Below are 17,611 nucleotides of genomic sequence, written 5' to 3'. Positions count from 1 at the left end.
TGAACTGATGATTACCAGGAACTCTTACTCACATTGAGGACGACTGTATCATACGAAATGCAAATACACGTGCTGAAATTTGAGAGGAAAAAAAACAGATTAAAAGAAAATTATGTTGCCGAATGTGGTGGGAATAAAGCTGTACACATTTTTATTGGAACTTTTAATTGTGTTGTGTTTGACATACAAAATAAAATATCTGCCTTTAAGTAGGATTTAGAGGCATCTGGTGGAGAGCTTCCAGAACACAAACACCGTGCCTCACCCGGTGTGGTCCTCCAAGCATTTTTAATTAACACTGAAAATAAATTGATTCACACGGTTTTTCCCAGAAAAGGTGAGTCTAGCCATTCCCCCATAAGTTACGCCTATGGTGACGCTTGATTTCTGCATGCAGCTCACCTGCAGTGGTTGGATTTTCCGTCTGGCAGAGATGAGTGATGCTGCAAACAGGGAATGGTTGAAAATGTTTTATCTGTGAACTTATTATACTTAAATTTCTGCCAAATTCTGCTCATAAATGTGTGTAAATCTTACACACTGGACTAGAGATGGTTGATTAGTCAACTGAAGAAAATTAATTAACTAATTGTTTCAGTCACTTCTTAAGCAAAAAAAATATTGGTTCTAGCTTCTTAAATGTAATGATTTGCTACTTTTAATGATGAAAAATAAAGAATCTTAGGGTTTTTTTTACTGTCAGTTGGACAAAAGAAGTTATTTAAAGATTTCACTTTGGGTTCTGGGTTGTAAGCGTTTTTCACAATTTTCTTTAGGTTAAGAAATTAATCAATTGTGAAAATAATCTGCAGATTAAACAACAGTGAAAGTAACAGTTGTTGCAGCTCTAGGAATATGTTTTAATACTTTATAAATAAGAAGAAGCAGAGCACCAATCAGAGCTTAATAGTATGTTCAGGATGCAACGGTACAGTCTGAGTTAGTGCCACGTCTCTAGAGGGAGCAGTTCACTCATTAAAACGAACTGTGTGTCACCACTTGAGCTGCAAAGAACGATACTGGAAATAAGATAATAAACTGTGGAAAAAGACATTTTCATGCTTCAAGTGCTGAGAATAACTTTAATTTTATTTGTACAAAACCAACACCAGGTCAGCTGCACACCGATATGCCATTTAATTTATATTCGGTCACAGTATGTAGCGGTTTCTACAAATTATATTATTAATATAAATAAAGCAAAATCAAAGTGCAAAAATTCCAACAATCCTCAAGTATTCAGAGAATATTGCAGGTCATCATCACATATAGGCATTTTCAATCACCTGAACGTCAATACAGGGCATAGATCTCAATCTAACTTAACCTTCTTAGAAGAGAAAAAGAGCCTGTTGTTCAGCACATAAACGAGGAACAGTACTGTCACAAGAAAAAATAAGAAAAACAGGACCTGTTTTAATCCATTTTCTGCACACTGTAGGTAAATAAGAGTGTGTGAGACTTCGAGTTATAATCACAAGATCACTGTCAGCTGACCAGCTACTCTCACATGCAAGAGGAAATGAAAACAAGCAAGCCAATGCTGTGTTATCTTATTTTGTGAATCTATATTTAAAGTTCACAGAATAGAGTACAGATCCACAAAAATAAATACAAAACTGAAGATAAATTAAGCTGCAACTGTTGAAGCTAGAGACCTGCACAATATAAACTTGTGGGTAATAAATAGAGTTTATGTCTGAACAGTGGAAATGTTGTTCCTGTAAGTTCTCACCTTATCCTGTATTGATTTTAAAAAGTCAAACAAGAACCTAAGAATATAATGATGACGTTGACTGTTCTGTTTATAACACTGTGATATGTCCAAAATATCACACATCACAAAAATATACAGGTACGCATTTATGACACTCATTTCCATTCTGGCGCGATATCATCTGTACAGGAAATCTCATGGGAGGAAGTGATGAGACTTCTGTAAGCTTCATGTCCATCACGAAGCTGTGCAGTAAGTCCATCGGCGTGTCAGTACTGGATGACGCTGTACCCGGCGTCCTGCACTGTTGAGTACACCGTATCGTCTGCAATCAAAGCAAAAATCAAAATGGTGTGGTCAGGTAAGAAAAGCAGAAATGTGAAGCAGTTATGCAGTTGATAATGAAGACACAAGCACCGATCCGACCACTGAAAATGTCTTAGGTGACGACCAATACTCAGAAAAATGTACCAACAGCTGGGTGAGTTCCAAGAAAAGCTCAGTATTCATGATAAATGATGTTTTGACCTCTCAATAGGTCCTGCAGTGTGTATCAGGCCTCTGGTAGATGACACTTCTCTCTGACTCTGTCCTAACTCACCTTTAAATACTCTTATTCAAGAAAAGAGCAGACACAGTACTCAGCAGCTCGACCCAGTCTTATATCTACAATCCATCTACTTAAGCTTAGAAGTCCAGATGTCAAGACCTTTCATGAATCATGTCCCTCGATCTCTCTAACAAAACAAAAGATTGTGGTTTCAATATGAAACTGTAAAAGTGCAGGCAAGTGTAAGCAGGATCATCTGGTGGGCACAGTGTGGCCAGCTTAGTGACTTTCTTGACAGATCTGGCGACTTTAAGGTCCTTTTAGCGACTGTCAAGGACATGAAAAGTAGCATGAGAGGTAATCTAGTGACATCTAGCTGCTTTTCAGCGACTTTCCCTTGAAAATAGTCAGCAACAATAGGTCAGCACCCTCTCAATAATACAAGATGATTCATGAAAAAGATTGTGGTGTCAGTGCTGAATGTTTAAAAGCTGACGCTAAACTGCACTGCTGGCTTTAAACTTTGAATAATATCAATAATGTATGAATGTGGAACATTTTAAAATGTGCTGAAAGCTGACACTAAACTGAATCGTTGGCTCATTTACGTGGGGAAGCAACTTTATGATTATGAGTAGTTCAAAAAGTGGAAAAGGGTCTAATTAGTATGAAAAACATGGAACAATATATTTGAATGAGCTTCTGGCTTTTAAAGTATGAATGAGTAGATAAAAGTTGATAAGAAAACAAATAGTTAAGAGCCAATCCTCACAGCTATTTCACCATAGCAATTAACAGAACGTACACCTCTGTGAGTCTATAATATCACTGGCTAACACCATCAGCTAACAACATGCTAGCTAATAACAGCAAACAACATATTAAGTTAACTAGCTGTAACATGCTGCTCAAAACATCAAGAAAGCCTCCAAGCTACCTCATTAAAGCAAGCAACACGCCATACTTTGTGCTGAGGTTAAAAAAAAAAAAGTACCTCTACTGTGGTTTGTTGGATCAGGTAATGGCCCCCTCCTGCAAATTCACAAAACAACATGAACGGTGTTCTAAACGTACTGAAGAACAGGCTGAAATGTTAAACAGAAGGATAGATGGATAATCAGACAGGTGGCAGCCTCTCCTGGAGTCTTCCTCTTGGTTACCTGATAACCGGAGGAGGCAGTCGAGAGGGTGGAGGTCCAGTTGGAGACCTCTGACCACTGTAGAAGTTCTCATACAAAACAGGAGCTGAAAGAGAGAAAGGCTGATTCGGTTGACATACTCGCCAACTAATCAAAGAGCAAAAGCTTGTGTGTTGTCTGGCAGCTCCCTTCCTCTGTGTGTGTGCTTTGAATTCCTGCATTAATGATGACGCAGTAATGCAAGTGTAAGTTGATACCTGGTGGTTTGTCACCGGTCCGTCTGAGGTTTACAAAGTGCTCAATGTCTTCCTGAACATCACACTGTTCCAGTGACTTCCTCACTTCCTCATACAGCTGTTAAAAAACACACACACATAAAGAGTGACGGTTAAACCAACGTCAGAGTCCGATTAAGCCACATCCTTATCTTGATGCTTTAAGGTTTGTCGAAGAAAGAATGAATGAGATTTCTTAATAATACAACATTTTTTCTTAGTTTGCAGATGACTTTAAAGGGATAGTTCAGCTTATGTGACGTAGGGTTATATGAGGTACTTATTGATAGTCTGTGTAAGTACAGTAAATGGCAACCACCACACCCCCAGTTTGGAGAGCAGAGGGGGGCAACGGCACAGAAGTTAAGCAATGACCTCCCCTGGACAGGTTCACCAGCAAAAGGCATTTTAGCCACTTAAAAAAGGTCCACCTGAGAAAATGAATAACAGTTTGAATGCACACTTTATTTTAAATATTTTCACTGTTTCGCTTTGCCATCAGACAGGCTTTCCTGACAGGAAACTGCTGCTGGTGCTCCTCTCTGCTTCTCCAAACGAGGGGCGTTCCACTAGCATCTTCTGTAACTAATACACTGACTATTGATAAGTACGTCATACAACCCAACTTAGAATAATCTGACCCATCCCTTTAAGCCTGCATTAATTGCAGCCTGTAGGGGGCCGCAGAACAAGCTGTAAGCACAACTCTGGCATGTTATCACCAAATAAAATTGTTAATGTGCACATTTTAGCCAGCAGCAATATTAGCATTCCCTTAAAGACATGTTTGTGTCCATCAGGTGATTGCGTGTTCAACATTTATTGCCCTTTCAGCTCTGTTTGTGGTCTCCACCAACTCCTGAGGTAAATATCTAACACTTTATCTGCTAACTTCTCCACTGTGTTCACCAGCTAATCGCTAACCCTGTCTGCTGTTTGTTGTTGAGCAGGTAGCGTACAGTAGGCTTGTAGAGTAACAGTAACAGTAAACTTAGAGGCCGTCACGCCAAAATAATGAGCTGAAAGATGCTAAAATGTTCTAAAGAGACAAATCTTATAATAATTTGCTGAGGGTTTGCCACTACGAGCGACCACTGTATTGATTAATTGTAGCAGCTTTAAGGTTACTGTAAGCGTGGGCGTTACCTCATCACTGGTGACACACTGCTGGGACAGCTGGTTGAGGTGAGTCCAGACTGTATTTCTCAGAAAGTTTATACGCTCCATTGCCTGTTTTTCAAACACCTGTGAAGGAGAAACATGACAGAAACATTCAGCTCATTTACAAGATGAGTTAAATTGAAAATTAAAAAAAAAAAAATCAAAGTCTTACATCACAGGCCTTCATATGTTCCTTCAGCCATTCGTCTCTAACCTTTCCCAGTGTGGTCACGTTCTGATGGTATAACCTGTCTGCCAATCAGACACATACATACATCAGCATATACAGTATAAATATAGTGATAATACCTCAGCTGATTAACACATGGTACTAAAGCTCTGTAGTTGTTTTTTATATCACCAAAGTGATCAAAGATATCCTGAGGGAGAGTATGAATGTGCCACAAAGTCAGACGATCAGTCAGTGGGCATCACTGACATCTGTACCAAATTTCACAGAAAACCAGTTGAGAGATTTCAGAAAAATACAAAAACATCAACCTCATTGTGGTGTCAGAGGAAAAGTAAGGAAAAACCCCAAGTCAGCAGGATTCATCCTCGGGGAAACGAATGTCTGTACAAAGTTTTGTGCCAATTTTTACAAGATATTTCACTGGATAAGTGACAAGGATTCATCCTCTGAAATTTCATGTAAATCCATTCAATAGTTTTAGATATTTCAGTCCAGAACCCCAAATTGCTCCTGATGTTCTGGCCAGCTATTGATGTGTAACCCCCGCCACATCCTCCTCACACTCTTGCCATCAGGCAAACAGTACAGGAGCCTGAAATGTAGGACTTCAAGGCTCAAACCACTTTTTCTTTTCATTTCTTTCTGGGGGTAGATCAACTACCCTGGAACTACATTTAGACCATGTTTCCTGCTGTCAAAATGCACACAGTTCTTCAAAAGGTTCCTAGTTCCTGGGGAAAGCTTCTGCGGTTGAGATGCACCTAAAGACAGTTTCTATGCCCAGGCCATAAGGTTGATTAACACCACCAAACCTTCCCTGCTTCCTCTCATGCCCACATAAACAAACACAGGACCTAGTACAAGTTTGCACACACTGGACAATGTTTTTTGTACCCACCCCCATTTTTTTTTTCAAACATACCTGCTTCTTCTGCATTCTGCTTTGCTTGCTGTGCTTTTGTGTAGAGCTGAAAGATGATGAATAAAGAACACATGAGTACCAAGTCTTGGAACAGATAACACGTAACAAATACAGAACAAAAAGAAGTCAAATGAGCTGATACACAAGGCAGCTGGAGCAAGTCTGAGACACAGAGACAAAATTGGTACATTCTTGTACTGGTACACACCTCCAATAACGTTACTAAGCAAAACAAATGCATAAATAGACATCTACATTAAACACAAGAGTCTGTCTGTGTTTCTCTGCAGGGCCTGTGTGTAACTGTCAGACCTTCCTCAAACAGCAGACCAAACAGGTGAGAGATGTCCGCTACCTCTACTATGTTGTAAACAAAAGCTTTCTGTTGTGGCTGTGTATCAGAATTGCTGTTTGATAAAACACCGCCCTCATGCAAGTCCAAAGGTGTGGAGAATAAATGTTCCAAGTTTATATTTCACTGTTTTGTCATAACACATTAATCTTGCATCGCTGTCATCACTTTACCTTCTCTATCTGCTTGGTGTTGGTGGCATTGGTGTTTCGGTTCACATTCTGATCTGCTTCTTCTTTATCTCGGCACTTCTGCTCGTACGTCTTCTTTGTCTAGGGACAACACCACAGGCAGCATTAAATTCCTTCAATGCATAAAAGACGGTCATAACCACAAAGGTTATATGTTAGAAAAGGAAGTAGCAGCACTAAAAGAATTGGACCAAGAGCGTCATTGGATTCATGGTGTTCTCTGCCTCTGGACTGCATTAATCGATTGACATCCAGTTCTTTTGGTGCCACAGACTAATTTTTATTTTCATCTGAACAGTGCATGGGAGGCACTTCCTCTTTTGGCAGAGATTTTCATGGTGCTAAATGATCCCTTGCGGTTCACTTCCCAGACTGGTCAAAACAACTTCCCCCACCGAAGAGGAAGAACAGAGATAGGATAAGCATTTTCACAACACAACTGAAACTCTCACATGAGTCACAAATGGACTACCTGTCGCTGTCACTTTGTTGGTTGAGGGGCCAGCCCTATGAACATGAAAGTTCGCCACTGGTCAGTTGAGTGTTGAGGTTTCCCCATTGGCCATGCCTTTTTCAAAATGAAGAGGCAGGAACAAGTCCTGAATCATGTCCTCGGGAGGTTTTTAACCCCCTGTACCATGGTCAGGTGGCCGATTTGCATGTCAGGACTGCAAGCTAGCTTGGTAAATTTCAGGAACAGAGCACCTTTGTGGCAGTCCAGGTCAAAACTGATGATTGATGTTTTGATTGGCAGGCAATTAGACAGGCATGGCAAATAAAATGTCAGTGTTTTATATTACCATGAATTATATTTTGTAATAGTTTTCATGATGATAATGGAATTATACTGAGCCCTGTTTCAGTCTGGAGAAAGGGCGTAAGGACTTTATGGACTCATTATCAATGGATCAGGCTGTGGCTGAAAGACTCTACAACCTGTGCAACCCTGTGCTATAAAATTAGAAATAAATGAACCTTGCACCTGGATTTTAGTTTTGTAGGTCAATCACTGTGTATGATTAATCCTGCGTGTGACTGATATATGTTAATCAGCTTGGTTTATCATTAGAAGGAAAAGAAACTGAAAAACTCTTGGGTGAAAGTCTCAAAGTTGCCCTCCTTGTCGTTTCTTTTAAGCCTTTAATAATTAACTTTGAACTTTAGACACATCTTCACTTCTACTTACATCCATTGTCTTCTTGAACTGCGAAGCCTTCTGTTTGTGGAGAACATCCATCTGCTGTTCCATCTGAAATGACAAGGTCATATCTAGTTACCAACTTAATATGTGTTGTAAAATGCAGCAGTCACCTCGGTGCATCACAGCGCTGACCTTTTTCCTCATTTCTTTTTGTTTTTCTCTGAATTCTTCCAGTTTCTTGGCCTCCTCCCTCATGCTCTGTGCCAGTTGTAAGTGTGACAGGCTCACGTGTTCGGTCTCTGCGAGGGTAAAAAACATGCTTTATATTCGGAAGCTACACAAATAACATAAACTGAGACAAAGAGCAAATAATGGCGGCTGAATAGCAGCATTATTAAGACTGAAAAATGTTAAGCACTTACGTAATTTGAACATGTCCAGAGATTTTTTTAATGTGCTTAAAAAGAAAAAGAAAACAAGATTACAGAGGGATTTGACACGTTACAAAATCTGTATGAATGAGTTCACATTGTAACCTCAATGGTTCCATAAAACGCTTTAATAACCTCTGCACAACACACAAAGAGGAAATTAAAGCTACCATGTCAAGTTTTTGACCGCATGTAGCACTTTGGACACACACCACAAGGACGTGGGAGGTGCGAGTTACATCCTGTTGTCAGTCATGCCTGACACTTGGTGGTGGTAATGGAGCTACTGCTGCGTTCCAGACAATGTGGAACTCAAAAATGTTCAACCTCCTACTAGAAAAAGTACAAAGGAACGACACTCTGGGTGCTTTTCGTTACGTTGAATTTTGCCTCCTCCTCTCCTTAATCGACCCGGAAGTACATCATTTTCTGCAGATAAATTGATGTCAAAATATGTTACCTCATGTGTTGTTTTTGCATGTTTAGTGCATTCTTGTTAGTCAGTAACTGTAACAGATTTAATTACAGGTAACTAGTTACATGTAAGTAGTTGGAGCCACAAAAAGTCTTATGGCTGTACAGTTTATTAAGATATTAGGCACACGCCTGACAGAGATAATCAATTTAGAGTTTTGCTGAAATCTTCACTTTGCGACTGTAATGGCTATAGATCTTCTGGTGCTCATTTAAAAAAAAAGACTGAACAGCCAGCTGTGTCCAAAATCCACTGTTGCACCAGCCTCACTTTAAGTTTATCACATATAAAAAACATCTTAGAAATACTAGTGACTCCTATGGCAGGCAAGGGAAACCACAAAACACATTTCTTAACGAAATGTAAGACCTCTTAATACTTTTCCTCTTGAGGAAACTGAAATTCATGCTTTTTAAGACTTTTCAAGACCTGCAGATAACTCACTCAAGGATTCACACAGTGCAACTTCTGACTGTAAATGATCCTTTTGTGTGTTTACAATAAACTCCAGAGTGCCTTTAATAGAAAAAAATATCAATTATCAACCATTATTTCATTAAGTAAAACATGTCTCTGTCTCTCCTTCCCCCACTGGTCTTCCTTCCTCTTCTCACCTTAGCATCTCCAAACAGTCACAGCAGAACAAAGTCACACTCTTCATGTGACCACAAACAGAAAGGAAACTAGACTCACTGAGACAGAAACTGACTCAATTATACAACATTATTAAGAAACAACATTTGTGCTTTGAATACTAATTCCACATTTGGTGACCAGGCTTTACTACCACTCCTCTAACTTTGCTTTGACCTTTGTGTCTGCTCTGCACTTACAGTAAATCAAAACTAGTAACCGCCATGTCACCTCTGCACAGACAGACTGTAAATAGATCTGCTCAAACACATAATAACAGCATCTCAACTCTGAGGTTGCTTACTTCATCTCATTGTGTCCACACACCTTCTTGGACAAACCAAGGAGATCTTTGGCGTACTTCTCTTCAACTGATGCCCTGAAAGAAACAACCAGAGAAAAAGTCCAAACATACATACAAAGAACATAAGATAACAAATATTTTTAGAAACAAACGTCACAGATTTACATGTCAAATTGTTAGTTGACTGATAAGAAAAGAGACAGGACTATATTTATACTGACATACACGTGACTTTCTTTCCTGTACCATCACAGTGTTTTGCATCAAATTCGTGGTGAAACAATGTAAGAAAAATACAGTAAATATAAAAATGCTCACAACAGAGGCAACACTTTACTTTAAATGTCTGTCATGTAAGATTCACAGGGATTTATTGCAGGAATGTATGTTTTGACTGGCTCTAGATAAGGCCTTTTGCATTTTTTGTAAGTTTTGCCGCTACCATAGATTGTCCTACATGCTTGGAAGGGAAGAGTGAGATGAGGTGTTTGTAATCTGCAAGTTCACTGCAGAACGGCACTAAATCCTACACACTGGTCCTTTAAGTCCCAGTATTCAGCATTTATGTGCAAGTGTTCACTAAGGTCTTTGTCAATGACTATAGCTTCTCCAGTGGGAAATCATAAGTGGAGGCTGGTATATAAACAGAGGGACAATGATGTCTTCATACTGTGCCTTAAACAGGGGGACCATTATTTATCATATTTAATTTTCATGCCTGCATGATGACATTGTGACATAAAACCCCCCTGGGCTGAGGAACAGGAGGGCATCAGCGATATTACCTATGACACCACTTTTGCTAACATCTAAGTTTCCATGTGAAAAACACAGAAAAGAATGCAGGCGGAGCTGCCCTTTAATTGACAATTAATATGTGCATACAACTGCATTATAGTGTGTTAGAAACCATTTAATACATGTTTATATACTGCGAACAAGCGCTAAATATGGAGACTTAAAGAGAGTAAAGTGTTAGCCATAACCCTCACAACTACTGGGAATAATTTAGTTATAACAACATGAATCTTATCATTTTATTGTTTGCTTAGTTTGCATAATCAGGAACTCCACAGGACCATTGCACTGTAGAAACTCAAATGACAAGGTGCAATTTACAGAATACACAACAAGGGCTTTGTGTGTAACTGCACGTGTTTGCATAATATTTTGTGCAAATGCAAGTAGCCCTGTTCTGATCTTGATATCAATAAAGCCTAAAATATTCTATGCAGTATCAGTGTGTTCACGAGTCCATGCACTGATCTGATACCATGCAATTTAATAGCCTTGAAAATTCCCTGCAGTGTCCTGTAAGCCAAAAACAACAACGATAGCTATCACATTACATCCACACAGAGTTAGACGTATACAGCTGTTAAAAAATAATACATATATATTTTTAAACACAGTGGTATCAGATCAGCACTTGGTACAAAGTTAAGGTTTTGGAATTCGTAACTCTCTAAATGCATGCATGCACTTCTACACCACTGATAAAAATGTCTACCTACATTCTTATTGTGATGGGAATAAATACAACAGCACACATGTAATTATAAACTGAATGTGATACACATTGTCCACATCACGTCCATTTTATAATCTGTAAATTTATTTTTGCTTTACTTAAATTATCATGCTCTCTCACTTACACACATTCCTAACATATACCACAACTGATTTTTCTTACTTCACACCACATAATACTGTATATCAAGCATGTTTTTCTACCATAGGGGTATTTTTAATCTCAGCGTGACTGTTGTTGCAGTATTGTGGGAACTTCTGGATCATGTGTTTTTAAAAATGCTTTTATTTTCATTCTTATATTTGGAAAGTTCCTGTTATGTTATTGTGTAATATCCTCTTTTGCTATATTTCCACAGCTGTGCGTTTTATTGTTTCCTCACTGAATCATGAATGTTAAACAGCAGATTTTTTGAATACTTGTACTGCAATGAAGTCTATGTCACTGGGTGCCAACAGAACTTGGGTGTGTGTGTTTTTATGTGGGAGGGTGGACAGATTACTTATCGAATGAGGAAGGAGGAAATCAAAATTCAAATGTCCAACTTTGTATGACCCTACTATAAAATGGAACTGGACAACCCTGCACAATACTTTATTTGTTATAAAAGGTTGGAGCCACAGTACTGTATGTTGTGAGCACTTCTTCTCTTCCTCTTATTAGAATAATTCATTTCCGCTGGTCTACTACCACAGTCCAGTAGTGTGCAGGAACACATGCTCGTGCGACTGCAGATTTACCCTAAAAGTAGGAAAAAAGTCCCCCAGATAAGAATATTACTCGCCCATTCAAATTCAAATGCAAATCACATTGGACACGGGGTTCATGCACCTTTTCAAAAGTCAGATTAAAGCAGTTTTCAAGGTGCATTGTCAAGCTTTTCCAGCAGCTGTAGCAAATGACATTTATATATAAAATAATTATTTCTATTATTATTGAACTTTATGCACCTTCCTTAAACAATAGCTGCAATAATGACACTTCTAGAATATTAATTAATTATCAATTACCACATGTTTAATCTTTTTTTTTTTAGCTTTTACCTTTATTTTAAGGGATAGCTGAAGATATAACTCAAAAGGGGGTAGTGAGAAAGGGGATGACATGCAGCAAATGGGCCACAGGCGAGAGTCAAACCAGCAGCCGCTGCAGAGGACTAATATCCTCAGTACATGGGGCGCACACTCTACCAACTGAGCTACAGAGGCGCCCCACTGGTTAAATTCTTAATGCCTATTAATCGATTAATGATTAATCAACATCCCTACTTCCTATGAAATCTGGCTGAGCAAATATACAACTTATCTTATTTCTTTATCTAAGAAGTTAACTAACTGCTTTTGTCAGGCAGCCATTTATTATCAAGCGAATGTTACTGCAGTTTCAAGCACTTTATCCACAATTCAAGCACTTTTCAAACCTTGAAATCACTACATTAAAACTGTGGATTGTATGGAGTACTTCATTTGGGATGTTTTTCTGGCATTTAACATTCTCATTACAGGTTCAGACAAAGCAGATTTTTACAACCACATCACTGACTAACTGTTGGCTTTTGCTGACTAATTGTCACACATACTTTCCTCTTTGACTTGGCAGAAGATAACACTGCTGCACTCCTCTTGCTAATAAACCTTTCAGCTTCACAGAATAATAACAGCAAAATCTGAAGTTCATGTTCCTCCTCTCCCTTTGCTTTCATTTTCCCCTGTTTCTTTATCTGACGCTTTTGTCTCTTGCATAGCATTTGCTATAAAACATTTAATTCTCTGCTACATAAATAGCATTCAATGTGACACATGGATCATCAGGCCTATGGTTTTATTACGCTGTGTAGCCTTTACTTAAATTGGCCTTATCAGTCTCTTTAGTCTATTAATTGCATATTAACAACCAGTACAACTAGTATTCAAACTGGCACAGCTGGACAGAGCTACCGTACAGTGTTGACCTGTGTTAGACCAGAGTAAACAAACAAATATTATTATTTTGCATTAGTATAGACCATGACATGCATTACCTGGCTTTCATGAACTCCTCCACCTCCTTGCAGGTCCTCTTGCCATCGTTGAGATACTGGATGATGGCATCATATCCAGCAGTGGACGTCAAGTCAGAGTTCTGTCAACAAGATGGAAAATACTTAATTCTGTTCATCTTCTTTGATTTTATTATGGCTCAAAATGTTTATTGTCACACTGGGAATACAAGTACAATCATGTCCATTACAAGAGAACAGCAGATTGAGCAGCCTAATAAAAGACAGGAGAATAATAATAAAATAAACATACAATAATAAAAAAAAATGTGTATTCATAAAACATATAGAATACAAAAAAAACCTGTAAAAACACTTACAAATATTATTTGTATTGCACTTTATGTTACATTATGTGCTGTCATGTGTGGCTGCTGAAGTGTTTTTGTGCTCCTTCTGCATAAAAAAAATCCCTCAGGGGCAATAAAGTTTTCATTACAAACTTATGTTTATTTTTTCTTATATTTTTGTGTCTTCCTGTACTTTACTTTTTACATTCAAAATATTGTGTGGTACAGTTGGGATTATTTGTTTAGATTAAGATTATAAAGTGTGCCCCATTTATTGATAGATATTGCATTATAGAAATATTATTAATACCTAACAGACAGACAGACCTTTGGGATTTTACAGCTACCATAACACTACGTCTATCACCACTTCTCCAACCAACACCCATTCCTTTTACTGTAAGACGAGCAGGCTCTGTCTAAACTTGTTTTACTCTGAATTCACACAATGAAAGAAGTTCCCAGGACAGCTACACACAGACACAAATAAACACTTTAACATTAAGATATTCGACACAGAGTGTAAATTGATGTTTTGACCTGCACCTCTCCATAATTTAGGTGAGCTAAGGCTAACCAACCTAATAATCAACCTTAACATGTACTGTAGATGTAAAAATCAGTGGGTTATTGACTTTCTATCTCTGTTAAAGATATTATGAGACAATGGTTTTTACTCCACTACATTTACGTGACAGTTATGTATGTTTTGTCATACCTTCATACCTTCCTGACATTTCACCGGGGTATACGGTATATGACGGTATTTGTGTAAAAAAAACAAACCAACAGCAACATAAAAACTGACCTGCTGGTGATAAAAGTCATTGTAGCAACTGAATAAAACCATGTAGCTAATAAACTGCTTTTGTAGTTGGAAGAAGTACTCTCAAAATAAAGTTCTATGTGGTAATATTTCCACAACTAATTAACTGATTAGAAGGGATACCTATTGAGCAGAAGCTAAGTTCCCTTTTTTAACAAATTCATTTTATTTTCATTTTCCATCAGTAAAAAACATACGCAGCTTCTACAGTATGTTTTATATAATTTCATTCACAATGGCTGTAGTGAAAAGCATACCTTCAGAATTACTAAATACCCTAAATATATAATAATACCACCCAAGTCTAATGCATTTCAATAAATTAAACAATACAAGAGTATCTAAAGTAGTTTAAAATAAGCTCCATAACCACCTACAACAATAAGATGCCATTTATATATTAATACACCATTAACAATAATAATAATGATAATATAATATATATAATGGTGTAGCACTAGGGGCCATATATGTCTGCATTAAGAATGTACACTTTTAATGCAGTAAGTTACTTGTACTTTTGCTTTGAATATAGGACATTTAACTACGTAATTTACAGTGAAGTATTTGCACTTTTACTCAGAAGTGAAGGATATAATTAAATAGTTCCTTCCCCACCGCATAAATCATCTACCCAGGTGGAGCTGGGAAGTGGAACCTAACTACATGTTCCCATCACAAGTCGACTTAAACAGGAAGAGAAATTACTGTGAAACACATAAAAATTAGCTTAACTTTACTCAGCAAAACGCATCTTTCTGTGCCATGGTTTAATTTAATGACGCAGTTTTACTTTTTTCAACCACATTTATATATTAAAAATAATTATGAATAAATTAACTCTTAGAAGTAGAAACTCACCCAGAAGTAATCTTTGAAATGCAGGTTTTTCATGACTGTGAAGTGGACAGGACAGCTCTGTTAGCTCACTGAGACACTAACCGCTCCTCTGTGCCTGTTAAAAACCTCAGTGGCACAGTGGGCTGGGCACGCGGGGGAAACACGCCGCCTGTCAACTTCACGCATGCGCAGTGATGATGATAACAAACCACTCCGGACGTCAGGATTGTGTGCACGTGTAGCTGTTATCCATCCTTCCAGTGTTGATGACATGAATTGCAAAAATGTAATAAGAATATCAGATAAACAATGTATTGATAACTTGAAAGAAGTTTAAAATTATTCTTTTTATTTTCACAGGGATTTTTGATTTGGTTGATTTTTGATCTGAACAAAGAAACTATATTTTTTATTTTTTCATTGTATGTATAACACAATATTTGAACGATATAAACATAATAGTTAATTAACCTACTTTAACAACAACAACAACAACAACAATAATAATAATAATAATAATAATAACAACAATTATTATTATTGCAAAGGTTAGCCCCTGTAGTATTGCAATATTAGTTTAATATGGATGCCTAACTTCTTTAGTAGCATTTACTCTTATTCTTTTATAATCTATCAAGTGGTCAAGCTGTACAGCAGTGATATTTTAATTTATTTTGAAAACAACGATATTGTCAAGAATGTTTCTTTAATGCATTTATTTTTTCAGTAAATTTCATATACATGAAGGAAACAGGAAATAGAAAAACAACTTTACTCTATTTAATAATGGTAATCAGCTCTATTCCAATTCTTTATTTAAGATGCAAAATAAATAAGACACAGCAAAGAAACAAACAATTCTTGAAGCCTATACAAATTACAGACTGTAACTGTGTACGGCATTTGTATGACAATTTATTTATTTATTTCCTCCTCCTATATACTCACTTTCCTTTCCTTTGAGTTTGAGTCTGCTGCCATCTGGTGATTGATGGAGGTATGTACATTGTTTACAGGTCATCAATCAGGTATATGAGAAGTTAAAAGGCATAATAATATTATTAAATATCATAGAATGGATTATGATCAGTGGAGGAAGTATTCAGATAACTGACTGAAATAAAAAAGCATTAGATATTGTTAGATTATCATCACTGATGCATTTACATGTATGCAGTATTTACACTGTTGTAGTGATTTAATCCATAATGCAGTTTATAATCAGGTCAAATATGGGAAATCTTAATCTGAGAAGTATGTAGGTATTACAAAACACGAAATTATGACCTTGTAGTACAGCCTTTATCTAAATTACAGTCATAAACTATATATACAACAAATTCAAAACACACTGTGGTAAATTTTACTGATGAAACCACAACTATGGAGAGGTCATGATATTGCTTTTTTTTTTTTGGTCCAAAGCCCAAAAGATGTTCACTTTATTCCATTTAAAATTATTCCAAACGGATAAAAATAAATAAATAAATAAACAGCTCATTGTCACATTGAACAAGTTTGAACCAGAAAAAGTTTGGTATATTTTCAAAAAAAAAGAAAAAATATTAATCAGTTATCGATAAATGTATTTTTCTTCATTTGTCGATCAACTAATAATTCTTTCAACTTTATAATCAGTTTTAGAGATCTGACTCTTAAAGTGTCTTAAATCTTTAGAGACTGCATCATTTATAGCATCAGCATATGTTTCAGTATACACCTCCTTTCATAACTTTTGGTAAAACATATATTGTCTGCAGTGGCTGATTTATATCCTGCACCCTTGCAGTCAACAACTTCACTGAAAACTTTTGCATTCTTTTTCCGGTTCAATTTGCTCCATTCAATATCAAGTCAAGTGTTTAACTCACTCCCAAGAGAACAACCAAACCTGTTAAGTTAACAGATCATCGTAGTTAATATTATTTTTATTCTTTCTACCATAATTACAAACACTGCAAGAGAGTGATAGATACATGAGGTCAATTGTTTACAGATTGCATAAGATATTTTCCATAAGATATTTTCAGAGCAACACAAAAACAAATAGTCTATTGACACAGAAATTCACCTGAACATTGTGTAGGTGCAGTTACTCAGATAAGCATGTTCATAGTACATTTACATGGAAAACACCCTGTGTCTTTCTCTCTTCGTACTGCCCCAGGATGTGGCAATAAAGGACAAAACAGTTTATAACTCTGTTATCAGTGGTCAGGCCCGCCGCCTCCTGCAACCATGTGACTATTCTGCACTGATGAACCAGGCTGTGCTTGAAATGAGCAGTGGAGGAAAGTTCCTGTACTGGAAGGAAGGAAGTTTCCTCCACTGCTTCTTTGATCCAGTTTTATACTTTATAGTCCGCTACTGGAAATACAATCATCTGATAGTTTCCATTACTAACATGTTTCCATCATACTTAATTTAAAAAGGCCGTCATTTCTACAGTTTTTATATGCATTAGCAAGCTGTGCATGGGACACAAACTCAACAACTTTTCTGTCAGTTTGAATTAGTCTTTAATACCCCTGATGAAAATGGCTCGGGGAGCTTCTGTGCTTTTGTTAAATACCACAGCCACCTGTGGCTTCCTGACCTCTCC

General features: G+C 37.2%; 1 protein-coding gene across 1 annotated transcript; it reads right to left on the bottom strand.

The window, feature by feature from the left end:
* Positions 1-1,551: 1,551 nt before the first annotated feature.
* On the bottom strand, positions 1,552-15,146 carry pstpip2 (proline-serine-threonine phosphatase interacting protein 2). Its single transcript, XM_084745509.1, has 14 exons — positions 15,031-15,146; positions 13,036-13,136; positions 9,485-9,559; positions 8,064-8,098; positions 7,834-7,940; positions 7,687-7,749; positions 6,483-6,581; positions 5,958-6,003; positions 5,015-5,094; positions 4,828-4,926; positions 3,664-3,760; positions 3,428-3,512; positions 3,262-3,299; positions 1,552-2,042 (listed from the first exon to the last, which is right to left on the bottom strand). The coding sequence occupies exons 1-14, from the start codon at positions 15,061-15,063 to the stop codon at positions 1,987-1,989; spliced, it is 1,014 nt and encodes a 337-aa protein (XP_084601635.1). The 5' UTR covers positions 15,064-15,146; the 3' UTR covers positions 1,552-1,986.
* Between the last annotated feature and the right edge of the window lie 2,465 nt (positions 15,147-17,611).

Source organism: Lutjanus erythropterus, chromosome 20 (genome assembly GCF_056507025.1).
Source record: "Lutjanus erythropterus isolate fLutEry1 chromosome 20, fLutEry1.hap2, whole genome shotgun sequence".
NCBI classification, from domain to species: domain Eukaryota; kingdom Metazoa; phylum Chordata; class Actinopteri; order Lutjaniformes; family Lutjanidae; genus Lutjanus; species Lutjanus erythropterus.
This window is presented reverse-complemented; position numbering and strand designations above follow the sequence as displayed.

What these genes read in the sequence shown, in the direction of transcription:
- pstpip2 (XM_084745509.1), bottom strand. Translation starts at nt 15,063, where the DNA reads ATGAAAAACCTGCATTTCAAAGATTACTTCTGG. An exon ending in TGTGGACACAATGAGATGAA is followed by an intron (nt 8,099 to 9,484) that starts GTAAGCAACCTC and finishes TTTCTTTTTAAG; the next exon opens with CACATTAAAAAAATCTCTGG. An exon ending in AACATATGAAGGCCTGTGAT is followed by an intron (nt 4,927 to 5,014) that starts GTAAGACTTTGA and finishes TCTCCTTCACAG; the next exon opens with GTGTTTGAAAAACAGGCAAT.